The sequence below is a fragment of the Echinops telfairi genome, unplaced genomic scaffold (assembly GCF_000313985.2).
Source record: "Echinops telfairi isolate 266 unplaced genomic scaffold, ASM31398v2 ScPeMD7_3;HRSCAF=10, whole genome shotgun sequence".
Lineage (NCBI taxonomy): Eukaryota > Metazoa > Chordata > Mammalia > Afrosoricida > Tenrecidae > Echinops > Echinops telfairi.
In genome coordinates this window covers 36,593,563-36,610,187 of record NW_022103899.1, presented here as the reverse complement: position 1 = coordinate 36,610,187, position 16,625 = coordinate 36,593,563, and the positions used below count along the sequence as shown (strand labels likewise).

Here is a 16,625-nt window from a genome sequence, read left to right as displayed (position 1 = left end):
AGAGAGAGAGAGAGAGAGCCTGTGTGTATTTGTTCTAGAGAACACCTTCAAGACACAATTAACCAGATGAATATTTTCAAAGCAAAAAAGCGGACCTTTGCTGCCACCACATGATTCTTCTTTTCATGTTGGTCAACAGTCAATAGTTTTCTTTGTTGACACAAATCCGTAAGATAATAAAAGTCTTAAAGATTTTTAAATGATCTTTGAGTAACAAGAAGTATGCACAAATTTTGACTTGCTGAGACACTCCCTTCCCCCCACCCCTCACCCCACCCCCATCAGAGCATTGATCCCAACAGCTGTGAGTCCTTAAACTCTCTTTCTGGAGCCCTTCCGCCCAGCATTATGCGCCAGAGAAGAAGTCAAGAAGTCGGGACAATGATTACCAAATGATCATGGACCCTTGGGGGGCCACTCAAGAGGAGAAGAGACTTTATTCCACCTGTCACATTTCCTTCACCCTCACTGATGATTCCAACACCCTCTCAGAAATGAGTGCAGCAGTGTTCATTAGGAAAACGAATATATATATATACACACATATACATATAAAACCTAAGAACAAAGGGAAAAAGAATGATTGGAGAAAGAAAGGAGAGAAATAAAGTTGAGCCAGTGCTTTTCAAGCTAAGGTTTTCTCAAAATGATACTTAATGAAAGGTCTTTGTGGGTTTGATTGGGTGTGTGTGAGCATTTATGGCACCTGTGCCTGTAGGGGGGCCGGCACCAGCAGCCAAACGGCAGCACTGGTGTGTAATTACTGAGCACTTAACTGCATTCAGTCATGGTTTGTTTCTCTGATAATTTCCACTTTCATTGTTTAAGAGGCTGTGGACACCATAGAAGCTGAGGTTCAAGTACCTGCAGCTGTTAAGATCAATGAATTGTAGATGTTTTTAAAAGTTTCCAGGAGGAATGCTGTTTAAGAGGAAAGTTTGACAGGGGTACAGTTAAAATATTCTACTTACCTTGGCAGAGCCCTAAAATCAAAAATCTATAAATGGATCACTCTTTATTCCTCTTCATTTTTCAGTGTGGCTGAGCTCCTGGTCTCCCTACCCAGGAACGCTGCTGCTTCTTGCCTGCTATTAAATTCTCAGTATAGAAAAGGCTACTTCGATTTCCTCTACAGACATAATCCCTGTGTTGTCTGCCGTTATGATATATAACAGCTTCAGACAGTTTAGCTTGTTTATATACAAGGATAAAGATGTTCCAAAGGGGGAGAAGGGGGATCTCTGTCAAATCTGAGCACAATTTTCCTACAGTTTCTTCCCCAAACACACGTCTTGCATGCATTCTTTACTAGTGCTTGAGCTTTTTTAAAGTTCCGAGCATTAGAAAGGAGAAAGGTAACCACCGAGAATGCCATTCTATTTCAGCACCACGGAGAGTGTCACACATCTTTTGGTTTTCCAAAGACCCTTTATTTACCAATGAAAGCATCAGGCTCATAGAAGCTATATTGCCTGATTAATTATAATTTGCATTCTAGCTCATAACCTGTTTAAATTAGTGTAAACTTGTGACAACTCTATTAAATTTCCACAGTGCAAAAATGGAACGTGTTTCTCTTAAAATTTTTAATAGTTTCAGCAATTAGGCTTCTTTTAAATGCTGAGCTATGTTTCTCAAATTAGTCACTAACATTATGCTCATTTTTGGTCAAAGAGTTCATTTTCTGCATGTTTGCATGTGTGTTTAGATAGGTAGATGGCAATATTGAATACAATAGGAATACATTTTTAACAATAGATTAATCTTGGCTAAATATGGTCCTGTTTTTATTTTTTCCAAGAATTTTTAAGACTGAAATTATTGTCAAAAAATTCTAAAATGTCAAACTGCTATAACTATAAAGCTCAGAGTCCAGCCACAGGTTCTGTCCCTAATTCTTTTCCTTCACCTATAGCACTCGCTCCTATCATAACAAATAACTCCTATTGGTGGAGGTGTTATTGTTAGACGATGTTGAGTCAGTTCTGAGTCCCGGTAACTCTGTGTATGACAAAAGGAGGCATCGCTTGGCCCTCAGCTATCTCCACCATGGTTCCAGCACTATGGCACTCGCTGCATCAATCCATGTGATGGAGGGGCTTCCTCTTCTTGCTGAATGTCTAGTAAGCAGGATGCTCTTCTCCTGGAACTAGTCCCTCCCGGTAACTTCTAATTTCCTCAAATCACCGCCTTTATCCTCTAGTCTCTATGGGGCCTGCAGCTCATTAGACAAGACAACCAAACCGCCTACCTCCGTAGAAAAGTCCTTCCATGATCTTGCTGAGGTTAAATATACTATCTCCACTGCGAGAACTTTCTTGCATTATCATTATTGAAATATAAATTATAATAAATTCAAGTAAATATCAAGTGATCTTGGGTGTGTGGCTGAATTCGTCGTCCTCCCACATGACCTTAACAATTATTCATTCCAGTGCTGTTTGGAGGTTACAGAACATAGAAATGGGGTGTTTGTATATTAAATGGACCAATTTTGGTTGAGTCACCTACTACTTAAGAAATAGTAGGTGCTCCATTATCTTAGCGATGATGGTAGTGGCAATGGTCTTGGTCTTGATAAGTGGCACAGTAGTACAAAAATAGTAGTAAGAGTAGGAGTTATCATGTTACATCCAGTTCCAAGCATTGCAGGAGCTTATTAGATATCTGCAGATAAATGCTGACTGAACAGGGAGAATGCCATTACAACACATCATGGAAGAACCAATTATGGTCTCAACAACAGTGGTAATGATGGAAGAGGAGGAAGTGCACGTATAAGGCATATGTGTGTGTGTGTATACAAAGTGGTAATGGTAATCAAGGGACAAAAAATGATAGCATTACGATCGTCACAAACTGACACATTTTAGTTGTTCTTTCTGGGATGTGGCATCAATGCATTCGACGGGATTATCTTTACCAGGTTAGCTTCTGTTTTGGTTCAATTACTTTGGTCTGTTATTCAAAACATTTGTTTAAAACTTTATTGTACTATATGTTTGCAGCAATCCTTAGGCAAATGGGGTAAAAATGGCCAACTGCTAACTTAAAGACAGTTAACATCTAGAGTCTATCAGCCACCTGGGAGAAGGACGTGGTGGTTCTCTGAGGTCACTAGGAGTCAGAAGAGACTTTTAGGCAGTGGATGGGGTGATTGGTGACAATCCTTAGTCAGTGCGTGCTTGTAGCAATATACTTTGAAAAGATCCAGATCAAAGATGGTGTATATCCACATAACCACAGAATAAATTATATAATGAGACTAATGAGTAAGGGGAAATAGAAAAGATAATGTGACAGCTAAAATATTATTTTCAACCTTAATTTGCACATATTCTATATGGATTGGTATTGGGGGAAAAACTGAGGTGACCCTCCACCCAAACCCTGCTTGATCATCGAATCTAACACATGTGTGCACATAGAGGTAAAAAATAAATGGAAAAATACAAGTGTGTTGTCTCAATAGTATTTTATTGAAAAGTTAACAATTAAAGCACTTGTAGTAACACAAAAAGTTTAAAAGCAACAAAGACGGCCACATAAGAAGAAATTAGTTGCCTATAGAAGAAGTGGGAACTTTGAGTTTAAAGTATGTGCAATGCATTGTAGGGTTCAGGAGATAAGCAAAATCTATAATGTTAGGGGAATAAGCATAAGCTCCAAGTTATTCCAAAATATGGGGTTAAGTGGAGGTGGCAAAAAGCTGAAGATTCCATGTAGACCAGGTTCAGAACAAATGGCCCTAGTTAGACCCGGCTACGGGTGAATGGTCAGGAACTAAAGCCCCAGCCACTGCATGTCTCTCATGACGTGACACTCAAAAAACATCAAACCAGTCCTGTAAAGCATTCCATAGGTTAAAATGTTCTGTTACAAGTCTCAAATTCAGTACCTTTGGAAGGGTTGGGATATATCAGAAAGTTCTAAATGATTATCCAAAAGAGGATCATAATGGAGGAGTTCATAACTTAAATTTATATTTAATTTTAGTAAAAATGTTATAGTGGTCTGTTGTTTTTTAAATGCCTGGAGTCAAGAGGATGCTATGAGAGCAGTGTCCGGTGATGTCCCGGGGTCACGAATGTCAGGCTTAAGGACAGCGTGCACTTTCCCTTTAATAGGACGTGTGAGGCTGCCGGCATTTTGAAATGATTGAGCCAATCCCCACTTGCAATAAATGCTGGATCACAATCACCCTTCACTTGCTGCATGTGCCGCTTTAAAACTGTTGTGAAGACTTTGAGCACTTTCTCGCACTAATTGGTCTACTGAGTTGTTTCTGATTTAAAAAAACAAAAAACAAAAAATATATGCACCTGTTCTGACTTACCTACAAATTTGCCTTAAAGATCTATGGTAGGGCAGATCGTGTACGTAACCCATGACTGACTGCATAGAGTTTGAAAGACAAGGCAGCAATTTCTTCCAGGTCGATCATCAAATCAGCACCATAAAATGTTAGCTGCAAAGTGTGTAGATGAACTTGGTCTATCAAAAATGGAGGCATTCTCATGACCCACAAGTCACCTAGGAAGGACTCTGAGTGAGAGGTTCGGAAAGAGTGACAGACAACAATTTAATTGTGAAAGGTACAGGCTATCAAGGCATAAGAGCGTACACGCAAACAAAGTTTCCTATCGAAATTCATCTCTGGAAAGGAAGCCGGAGATCTCTTTCTTGAGATCAACCTATGGAGGCAGATTTAAGCCCGGGGCAGACGAGGACACTGGGCTACGCTGCCTTCCCAGCGCTGTACTGCCTGTAGTGAAACAGACTCTTGGAGTCGACGGTGCGCGATTTCTGCACAGCTTCAGCAAAAAGTTTGGTCACCTGAAAACAAAAATGATAACGACCTGAGCGACCCTCGTGATGGAAACGTGAAACTAACAGGAGTCCTGATGGGAGTGCTAAGTTAGGGCTCCTCTTCCCAGAATGAATACATCTTTTCTTTTAAAGTTTCTGTGTCTCAAAACTTACCACACCACCCCCTCCAAGAAGGATGAAAACTGACGGGGGGATTGTGACGGGCAGAAAGTGAATGAGTCTCCAAGAACAGTCCTTGTGATAAATGCAGTGAGGGTGGGGTATGTACAAACGCAGGGAACAACCTTCACGCAACCATGTCTTGTGACTTGGACATGTTGCTTGCATGGCATCAGGACCTTTGATTATGTCAACCTGTTGCACTTCTGTGTGGCTCTCATTTTGATACAAACGGTGTCTCCAGTCTATGGCACACCGTGACATGTATCACTTGGCAGATTTGAAAGATAACAATCCGTGTGGAAGGCTATCAGTGAATTCTGACGATTTCAAATGTTTCATCATCAATGGCCTCCTTGATGTCAGTACCATTACTTTAGATTCTTTGAAACGCTCCTCCCACTTCAGCTTGTGAAGAGGAGGAGAAAGAACGGGATATGGATGTATAGATACCCTTAAGAGAGAGACAGAGATAAAAATCCCATGGAGTTATCCATCTTAGGAAAATAAACACTTAACACACCTGGAAATTAGTGAGGAGAGCAATTCCACTGTCAACAGCTGTCCGCCGAATCACGTAATTATCATGGACAAACTTGGTATTGTTATTGGGGAGGTTAATGACCAGGTCAATGCTTCCATCTCTAATCAGCCTGGAGGAATAAGCAAAATAAACAAAGACTTGTGGTTGACTGTCTCTCTATTTTTTTTCAAGTTTCAGATGTTTATTATTCAGTGTAAACCCCAACATGACACACCAACATGATTTCATGCACACTGCCTCTATTTTTATAATTAATTTTTAAACTGCTACCATAAATCACCCTCTTAGCCATTAAATCAAGACCGTACTGACTTGATTGCCACCTGCTTGCTTCTATTCCTAACTAGATTACCAAATTATACTCATTTGGGGATTATCATATTTTTTATTGTGTTCTTGGAAGCATTCAGGGGAAAGTCTAAGAGAATGGAAATATTTGTTTTCTTTTTTAAAATACCACCTATCCCTAGAAAGAATTGGTCATTTGATGGGATTTTGCTTACCTCACCAGGAGATGATTCTTCCAGTTTTGAAGGTCATTCCGCCCACCCCTAGGCCCCCTACCTTCATCCCACTGCTAGCCTCTCAGCAGGTAGTATGATAATAGGAGTCACCTGATTTTGAATTAGACCATTTGTTATGCTGGCCTGCTGCACACACTTGGAGATTTTTAAGTGTTGGAAATCATGAAATAGTGCCCCTTACCTGTTTGAAAAGCCCTGGGCTTATAATAATTTTGAGAGCCTGCTAATGTGTGAGCACAATGCCATCCTATTATTCATTTGATGATGAATTTACAAGTTGGTTTCTTAGGAACCCTAACAAATAGCATACGCATAGCGTTGGGGATAAGTTAGCTATCTAGGAGATAGGGTATAACAGGAACAACTGATTACCCTGTCCTAATTAGAACACACCTATGTCTAGGGCATAATTAAAAGGAGTCCCGGAGGGGCTGTGGTTGCCTGGTAGGCTGCAAACCACAAGACTGGGGCCTCCAGCCCCTCAGCTGCTCTGGGGGACTGAGAGGAGGGTGTTTGTCTCTGCAGAGAATTATAGTCATATAAGTGGTTGAGGAGATCTTGTCGGTCCTGCAGGGTCACTGTAAGTCAGGACTGTGGATGAAGACAACAGGAGCCCTGGTGGCACAATGGTTGAGCACTCAGCCTACCAGGTCAGTGGTTCAAACCCTCCAACTAACCTCTCCGTAGAAGAAAGAGGGTCATGCTGCGTTTGTCCTCATATGATACCAAATACATGTCAACTTGGTGAATGAGGAAATCCAGTGAACGGACTCATCACAGCACCCCTATAATCTCCAAGAAGCCCTGCTGGGAGTTAGCCAAGGGCTGCCCGTGGGGCCGGAAGTTTAAAGCTCCCAGCAGAGATGAGATGATCGGTGTCGTACAGACTTCTCGTCTCAGAAACACAGGCCATAGCTCCACTCTGTCCTCTATAGTTGCTGTGAGTTGGAATTGTCCTGATGGCATGGGTTTTTGTTGTTGTTGTTGTTTGTTTGTTAATTTGGGGGGGTTGTCACTCTATGGACAGCATGTATCACGTCTTCGATAAATTGACTGAGGCACCACCTCAGTGAGCTGCTGATAAGACTTCTTGATAAACATGTATCTGCGATGTGTTTAATCTGAAATATGAAGCAGGGTCTTCTGTCCCTGGGTCCTCATTGAAACCCTGCTGTCCACCGAAGAGCATGCGCTCACTTAAAAGCATTCCTACAGCACCAGGTACACGCCAGCGCTATAATGATGGCCAAGTGCGTGAGCAGGAAATTTCACTCTAATCTACCGTATTCATTTTACATTGCTTGACTGAAAAGACAAAGATTTGCCCTAAGGTGAATTATTCCTACTGTATTCCTTCCCAAAGGTAACCCTCTACCCATTTCTTATCTCAGAAAACAGTCAACTGAGTTCTTACTTTCGGATGGAAGAGAGGCTGGGGTTCTGTCCTTCCTGCGATGGCCAAGCCACAGGGGTGGCAGGGACGTTGTTGGCATTGAGCCAGTCTGAAGTGGCTTCTGTGGCAAAGAGCTGCATTTAAAACAGGAGAAGATGGGGATCAGTTACTCTGTGATAAAGCAGACTGCTGAGACATGTATGCCAGTTAGCCATAAAGTGAGGGAAACTAGTAAATATTCAGATTAAAAGGGTACCAGGAGGAGAGATTTGGGCTCAGAATCCAGAGGCAAGAGTACTTTAAATATTTTCAAAATCTTTTCAGTGAGGAAAAAATCCTTGATTGTAACTGCATTTGTAGCGAAGGAAAATATTGAATTATTTATGGCTGAGAATTCACTGTTATCAGGCCAACAAAGCCCCAGGGCCACGGGCCCACCCTGAGTCTCAGGAATCATTTTCTTTGACTGAACCAGGCTTTATGTGGAGAGATTCACTGCAAAGATGTCTTGCCTGTCACAGTATCAGCTGGAAACTATGACCTCATATGGAAACAGGAAAAGGAAAAAGGAAAAAATATAGATATGGAAGAGCATAGGAACTTCATCCCAATTCTGCTTAAATAAACTCTCTGTTTCCACAAGCAGCTTCTGAGTTTGTGGTAGTTTGTTAAAACTTTTGTTGTTGTTGTTCCAGAAACTTTAATACTCGTGACAATAAAGTTCTCTAAAACACGCCGCCCGCAGCACACCGCACAGGATGGGCTGGCTGTCACAGTTTGTTAAAACTTAAAACTCGTCTTTCTAATGATTTTATTCTCTTTCAGCTTGGAGTTCAAAGAGTTCATTATACCATTCAAGTGAAAGGACATAATCAGAGCTTTTTCTTTTCTTAACATGTCTTTTGTTTGTTTAGCTTTGTGTTTCGTTTGTTATTTTGTGTTGCTTTGGAGCCAATCTCAATGCGGATAAACAACTTGGGGACAGAGAACTAACACGTACCTTGAAGCCTTCATTGTGCAACTGCTCAGCCACCCCAAGGAACCGTGGACGGAATGATTGCTGAAAAAGCAATTTAACAAAATTTACTCTCTACATACCATGCTCTTCCTTCAGTCACGTGCAATACGGTGTTTGCCCGTGCCGTGATGACAGGCAATGCCATATGCTGTTGGTTGCTTTACAAGTCAATGGCAAGTGTTGACCTCTTCGAATAGCAATGAACTCTTAGCTTTTCCATCCACATGACCTTAACCTCTAACGTTAAAGTGCTCTTTTTCACCTGGCCCCCCAATACCTTCAACTCGCTATTTAGTTGAATTCGTCTCTGCCTGACACATGGAGTCACCCGGAGTCACAATGTACTCGATAGCAGCCAGGGACACAGTCCCTGCCGATAGACACACCTCGAATTCCCCACCTCGCCTGTTCCTCGTCCAAGAGACTGTAGGCACTTGGTTAGGAGGTCGCCTTCTCTTCAATCTGCTTAATTTCTGAGTTCTAACTCTGTCCTCCCTGAGGCCCCACGCCTAGTAGGGTAGATGCAAGTCCCTGTGATAAGTTAATTATTCAGAACTCAATTTTCCATTTATCCTAAAGGGATAAAGTGTTCACATTTGTTAGAATGGGCTCTGAAAGACATTGAGCTGTATTTCAACTGCTGCCTTTAAAACTCCGTCATCGGTTTGTGTGCTTAAAAAGGGCAATGCCCTGCTGTCTTATTTTCTTCCCTTCGAAACCAGCAGTGCAGATCCTAATAGTGTCCACTTCTTCTGGCTCTAAATGTATTAAATTACATGGCCTTGTGCAATGCGTTTCGCTCCACTCACTCGGTGAGACAGTTTCCTCATCTGTTAAGTGTTGAATACTCAGCATATTCAAAGAGCTAATTTATGAGTAAACACTACATAAGTGTCAGTAGAACAAGGGGCTTAGCTCCCTTGCTCACTTACTCACTGCCATTGAGGTGATTTCGACTCCTAGCGACCTGGCCCATTAATGGTTCACAATAAATATTTACTGTGATTATCATTAAAGCAACTGTTTTTCAGTGTCTCAGAGACTAAATCCTTAGCTCTGAATCTGACTTTCTAAGCTTGGTTCCTCTACTGAAGGTCACATAACAGAGACCACATCTCTACTCACATGTATTCATTTTATTAGGGGCCCGATTTTCCTAATATCCCATCTTGTTGTTCAGATATTTTCGTATAGCCCATTGATGTTAACTTTGGAGGGCTCCAGCTGGGCCCACTTGGTTTGCAAGTCTCGCCCGCCCTAAACTCTTGCCCATTTCTATATAATTCCCCAGTTTTGAACACACCTCCTGTAGCCAAGAGACATTATTTATAAGAAAGTGGTCAGGACAGAGAGGAAATCAACCTAACTGGCCCACCCTAAAATCAAACCCTGACTTTGATCTGATTGATGTCAAATATTTCAATATTTGAATAACTGAACTAAAAGAATATACATCCATACTCACAGTTAAAAAACATATCCATTCTTCTTTAAATGGTAACATTATTGCTATTTTTCCTTGTAAAAATTTATAAATATATGGCTTAATTTAATTACTTTTGTAAATGTTGAATAATCTTTCTATTTATAGATTACACCAGTGATTGGGGAGGGGAGGGTATGGATTTCTTCTTTCAGATCTCAAAGCTAACCATTGTGATAACAAAACTTATCAAGACCTTCGTACAATTGCGATAATGTTCATCCCACAAAGCTCCCTAATATTTATCTACAGAGCCCTTTTGAGAACCGATCTAAATCCTTGGAAAGGACCGCGAAGACTATGTTCAAATATAAAATTCTCTCAGATGCTGACCCTCTCACCGCCAGAACTGCAGCTTTCTGAGAGGAAACTCTAGAAAAGATACATGCAACTCGATGGGCCTCAGCTAAGGAAGACTGAGGGGGCTGCTCTTTTGGAACATTAATTGCAACCAGGACCACAGGGTACTGCCCACTCCCATGTAGGGCTCAACAGAAAAAGGGAAAAGAAACAAAATAAGAAAGAAGAAAATGTCCTAGCTGCAAAAAAAGCCACAACTAGTGATAAATAAGAGAACTGAGTGCTGAATTCTTAGTAAGGTTAGGATGACTTAATGAAGCAGATGGCCATTTCTTGAAGACTGGGCCAGCAGAGGAATAAAACAATCGTATGCTCATAGTTGCTCGTTCCTGGTAAGGAAGAAGTTGATTTAAGCAGCATAGTGGGTTTTCTTTGTGCTTTAAGTTTCTGGAAATCTAGAAAATATGCATGGCCTATTCACATTTTGCTAAATGCCCCTTACATAGACAAACTCATGTGATGTTCTGGTAAATGTAGACCTGGCTTTAGTAAGCACCCGAGTAGAATTCTCAACATAAAGAAGATATCCAGGAAAGTTATTAATTAACTGATACATTAACCCACTTATTGAACTAATTTCTCCATCTCTTAAACTGCCCTCTAGCAACCAAAAAAGTTATTGATAATAGGTGGCCATCACATAAACTTTTAATCAGGTCTCTAGGATAATCCCATTTTTACAAGTATGGTCCTCAAAAAGTAGTCCCTGGAACAACAGCAGCATCACTTAGAAACATACATATTTGGAGGCCCCAGGGCAATCTGCTAAAGGAAGAAGTATGGGCGTGGGGCTAAGGATTCTGTGTTTTAATAAACCTTCCTGGTGATCCTGAAGGACACTCAACTGTAGAAATAGGGGGGAAAGAAGACAATAGGGCCACACTCCACTCAGTTTGCAATTTGACGTCCAGATGTTTAACCTTGGCCAGGGTCACAAGAAAATGTTGTTGGAACTAAGATGGAACTTTTTTTCCTTTGTTATTGTAAAGAAAAATCAGTCAGCAATTTCCCCAAGACTCGTAGACACCAGTCAGAACCTCATTATGGAGCTGTTTCAGTGCTGTCCCCCAAGTGGAAAAGATAAATATCCGACACGACAGTATTGGCAGTTGCCAGCCAAGGCACAGCTCTGCCTTCTGGTCTGTGGCATTGGCTTTCATAGCCACCTTCCAAACGTCTATAAACCAGGTATTGAACACTTTTGACACATAAAACAGCCTCTTTACAGAGCGAAATTACAGCTGTCAGCTTGCATCTGAGTAGCCCCAGACTTTAAAGCCGATTGAAAATACCTGTGTAAGAAATCATTCGCTACCAAAGGTGAAAAGTACAAGTGGATTCATTTTCTGGGAAATGTTTATAAGGAACAAAGCCCTTTCAAAAGGGAAAACATATATTCTCCCCAATTATCATTTACACATCAGTACAACTTCTGGCTGCTAGAAAGCATGCCAAGTTAAAGCTGTGCGGAGCCTGTGGAGTCTTCAGGGACATGCGCATTGACAATCCTGGGGCTCTTCCTAATGATGCTGTTTTGACGATAAAAGGTTACTCATGTCACTTGGAGCTGTCTTTTCAAAGAAAATGCTTTCTTCGTGTTTCTGAGCCATACTAATGCGCCGAAATCAGACTGGTGCTCACCACGCCACAAACATCACTGAATAGCCCAATCAGATGGGGGAGGGGGGAGGGGGGCGGGGCAGAACGTCAAGAGCTCTTGCTATACGCTAGAGAAAAGTCTTCATTGTTAAGGGCTGTTCCGAAAACTAAAGAAGGCGAATTGCTTACACATGACAACTGAAAATAAATCTGATGGGATAAAAGGTGGCTGGAAATTCTGCCCAAGAAATCAAAGATGATTTTGTTGCCACACACACTGTATTACGCCTGTCTTTTATTAGGACTGACGCCCTGTATACAGAACGTCTCTTTGGAGAGTCACAGGACGTGTGGTACTTGACAAGGATCCTTTTACGAAATTAAAAGTCTTATTTTTTTTCTAAGTCTTACTTATTAGGTGGATGAAAAGAATAGTTCAAAATTTCCATGTTATTTGGCCCTGGGCATTAACTTGGGAGTGAATCAGACAAGAGCCTACATTTATAAAGGGATGCAGTGGGAAAGGAGAAGAAATAGAGTGGGGAAGAATGTAAGATGCAGCACATGCTTCCACCACTACTACTGAATATTAAGAACTGACCTACACCAAGCCCAAGCCAAACTTACTGCCACTGAGTCGATTCTGACTCAGTGACCCATAGGGTCTACAGGACAAGGAAGAACTGTCCCTGTGGGTTTCTGAGACTGTAACTCTTTATGGGAGTAGACAGCCTCCTCTTTCTCCCAAAGATAGATGCTAGTTAAAGATTCCTATTCAAAGTTTAATGTTTTAAAACAATTAGGGGGAAATTCCTCCTGGCATAGAGTCTAATTTACCTATATTCCCCACTTTTCTCTTTTCCCCCAAATTTTCTCATTCAACTTTCTAAGCAAAATTAATGAGGCAAGATAGCTTCATTAAATCCTTCAACTCATACCAGGCACTGTCTCAGGTGAAGAGATAAAAAAATAAAAAAAAGAAGACCTCATCGTGTTAATTATACAGGATACATATTGACCGTCCTCTCAAGTTATACACAAAAGATTAACAAAGCAAATAAACTACAACAATGCTGGCTCTCGATGCTCTTCAGTGAGTGAAGTTCATACCCCCAAACCCAAAACCATTGCTCAGAGTCTATTTCAACTCGGAGACCCTGTAACGGAGTAGAACAGCCACAGGGGCTTGCACAGTTGTAATCTTTGTGGAGGCAGATGGTCACGTCCTTCTCCAGTGGAGGAACTGGTGAATTTGAACTGCTGCTCTTTCATTTGGCAACCCAATGCTTAACCACTGCACCAAGACTCCTTAAGGCTTGAAAGCATTCCTATCAAACAGAGTAGAACCTGCTCTGGAGGGTGCCCAAGGTTTCTCCTTTGGAGCAGAGGGCTTGATGGGTTTGGACCACTGGCCTTTCAGTTAATAGCCTAATCCTTAACTCTCTGCACCACCAGGACAATTTCATGTCCCTTTCTGTTCTGGCATTGTATATTCAAGTGACTTTCTGTGAATTCCGTCCAAGTGGGCCCATGTGAGGTAACATCAGTTTTGAAAGTATAATGTATTCTGAACTGTGCAATGGGATCATATGTGGTCTAGTCCAAGATGATACCTGTTGAGTCTTGGAGGGATGAGCTCTGCAGCTAGAGCACATTTTGTTCCATTTGTCCGTTCAACATACAAGAATAGGCACAAAAAATGAAAGCCCTTCCTAGTGTAGTGAAAAGACTACAGCTGGTCTCTTGGTGATAGCAAGCATTCTTTGCCTTCCATATAAAGTCATTTAAAAAATCATCAGTGTTTGGAGTTTTACAGTCCTAGTCATCCATTTTGCCAAAAGTAAAAAGATATTTCTTTACTTATGTTAAATATCATTTTGTAAAATGTTTCTATAAATTTTCAATCATTTAATTATCATTTTAAATACCCCCAACCTCGTATGCCCGTGCACAGGGAAGTGATCCCTTACAATCACTCATGTAGCAGGTGGAGCACTGATTTGTGGTAAAAGAGGATACATCCATAGGTGGAACTTCAGTGGCTGAGCCACGCTGCTCTTTAGAGTTTAAGATAACACTAACTTTTTTTTTTTTTTTTTTTACTACCAGGTAAAATTCTGTACACTGATGCCAAAATCACACAAATACTTCATTGGGATCAAATTAATTTTTGCTTCACATTCCCCTGAAGCATGGAACCAAACAAGGCACAATTTTATACCTCACTGCCTTCTTAAACTGGTATTTCAAAATGCTAGCACTATTCTGATTAGGTGCGGGATGAGGACCAAGGGCATGGTCTCCTTTGAGTGCCCTCAGGTCTCCCATGAAACTGTAAGCTATAACTGAAGTTGGAAAAATACTCTCATACTTGGGACTTAATCGTAGTTAAAACTCATTTACAGCGTGATGAGTCTCTCCTATGATGTGATCTGTCTCTAAACTGCCATTACGTGTGGCAATTGCAAGTCATCTTGTTAGCCCGTGCGCTGTGCACCGTCGTCCTTCTGGCACCTTTGGAAGGGAAACGCCAACTTCCTCTCTGCAGAAACGTCTCCAAAGTCACAGTCGTCCGGCCTCCGGGGCCTCGTTAGCGGATAGTAAGACACCCGAATGAGACAGTATCTATAATACTCACCCACGGGCTTGAGGATACCTGGTACTGTTTTAATTATATTTTTATGGATTTTTATGTAACCATGCGGGGTTGGAGCTTATTAAAAGCACAGCAGGGGTGTTATTTTAGACCATCCATTGCTTTGATAGGATCCAAGAATGGCTCGTCGCACATGAGAGTGAATGACCAGTTGGGAAGCACCTAGAATTTTTTCAGGAAATTTATAAACAGAAAGTTGTACATTCTTACACTCATTATCCCAAGGAATAAAAGAAGTGTCCTGGCTACCATTTTGCTTTATGACTTATATTCAACTTGTAACAATAAACTAATCATGTTCTTTTCATTTAACAAAGCTATCTATTTATCTCACCCGGATTTGTTCTGGAAGATTTACCAAATAATTAAATTTCAAGAACCTCATACACCATGGAATATACTGACTTTCTCATACCCATTATATCCCTGCCCTTCAGGAACTTTCAGTTAGTCACAGAGTACCAGGTTGAGAAGATTCCTAAAATAATATTATGTCTTCTCCAATTTTGAATGCTGGGCATTTAGAACAATCCAACATTTGAAAGAACAAATTAAGGAATAAAAAGAGGCAGAGGTCAAGAGGAGACATAGAAGACTTCGGCTTTGGAGAAACTGAGTCTGAGTCACCGGAGAAAGGTGGCAAGCGTATTGCTGGAAGCATCACATCCTGAGGTCAAAGACTTAGAAGTGATGGGCCCAGAGAGACACCGTGGGCTATGCAATAAATATGGAAGGGCAGGCAACGGGGAAAGTCTAGGGGGAGAGGAGAAGTAAGACCAAATCTTATCGAAAGCTTATGTTCAAAGTCTAAGGAAGAGCTTCTACAGGAAATGTGTACAAAAGTCAAACCAAAGAATGGAAGGGAGTCTTCTTAGGCAGCCTGAATTCCAAACGAAATGAGGTGCACTGGAGATTTGCCCTTTCTGTCTGTCTCTGATTTTTGTTATTACGTGCTCCAACTGAATACAGCAAGAATCCGGGGATACAGAAGAAATGTCCATTCTTTCCATAAGTTCCCATTTTTAGTGGATTTAAAATGAAAACTAAAAAACATGCCCCCTTCTATACCATGATTATTATCCCTCACCTCAGCCAAACATAGTGTGCACCCGTAGCCCCATACCCTCCAAACCCCCACTTACCTGGATTCCAATCAGGATGCCTTTCTGGGGGATCTTAAACCCTGTGGAAAGCATTGCCTTCAGGAAAGCTGTATGAATCCCTTCACCAAAGCACGCCACCTGTTGCGGAAGAAAGTAAAAGGGGCTAAAATAAGGCAATACGAGTAACTATCCTTCCTCGCCCCAAACAAATATCAACAGAAAGCACTTTTTCCACCGACTTTTTCCTAGAGTTGATCAAAGTTGCCCAAAAACCTTTTCATCTGAATCCAGGGGTTAAAAGTCTGGCCAGGGCAGTTCAGAAGTCTCTTCTGTTTTTAATTAAGCGTAATGAATGAATAAGCCACTCTTTCTATCTAACAGTACTCCACAGAGCAACATAACTGGATTCTACTGTGAGTTTTTTGGATGCAATCAGAGCTTCTGATTGGTAATGCAGTGAGTTACTCAATGTTAATGTGACTTAAGGTTTACATAACCGTACATGTCATGAATGTATGTATGCAGCAGTGCACGAGCACACAGATCAGAGGCAGGAATGTATAGTTGCTGATCAATCACTTAGGGGTCATTTCATTCAGCTTATAAGAAACACTTTAAGAAATTCAATAACTCCATGAAAACCTCAAAGGAACTTTTAAAAAATCATTTTTCATAAAATGAACTGAAAGACCCTGTTACTAGTGGTGAATAGCATAGCCGTATTGGGGGCGGGAAAGCAAGCCATTTAATAATAGGGTATACAGCACATAATGATAGGGTACCCAGAACTTCACTGTGGGCAATTGTGTTATGATGTAAGGCAAACAGCCTCCATAAGTGTAGAAGCAATGGGTTCTAGTTGAGCATGATGGCCATAGATCCCGCCACGGACCTCGTCACGGTACAGGGACAGGCCCAACAAGACTGTCAATAACATGGGTGTACAATTGAGCATT

At 41.2% G+C, this 16,625-nt stretch overlaps 1 protein-coding gene across 1 annotated transcript in view; it reads right to left on the bottom strand.

Moving 5' to 3' along the window:
• Positions 1 to 3,460: 3,460 nt before the first annotated feature.
• Positions 3,461 to 16,625, bottom strand: part of CPS1 (carbamoyl-phosphate synthase 1) — a 136,044-nt gene continuing 122,879 nt past the window's right edge. The window contains exons 32-36 of the mRNA XM_045296804.1: positions 15,709 to 15,807; positions 8,451 to 8,510; positions 7,472 to 7,584; positions 5,513 to 5,642; positions 3,461 to 4,836 (exon numbers count right to left, since the gene is read on the bottom strand). Coding sequence (XP_045152739.1) covers positions 4,738 to 4,836; positions 5,513 to 5,642; positions 7,472 to 7,584; positions 8,451 to 8,510; positions 15,709 to 15,807 — 501 coding nt within the window. The 3' untranslated portion in view covers positions 3,461 to 4,737. The remainder of the gene's footprint in view (positions 4,837 to 5,512; positions 5,643 to 7,471; positions 7,585 to 8,450; positions 8,511 to 15,708; positions 15,808 to 16,625) is intronic.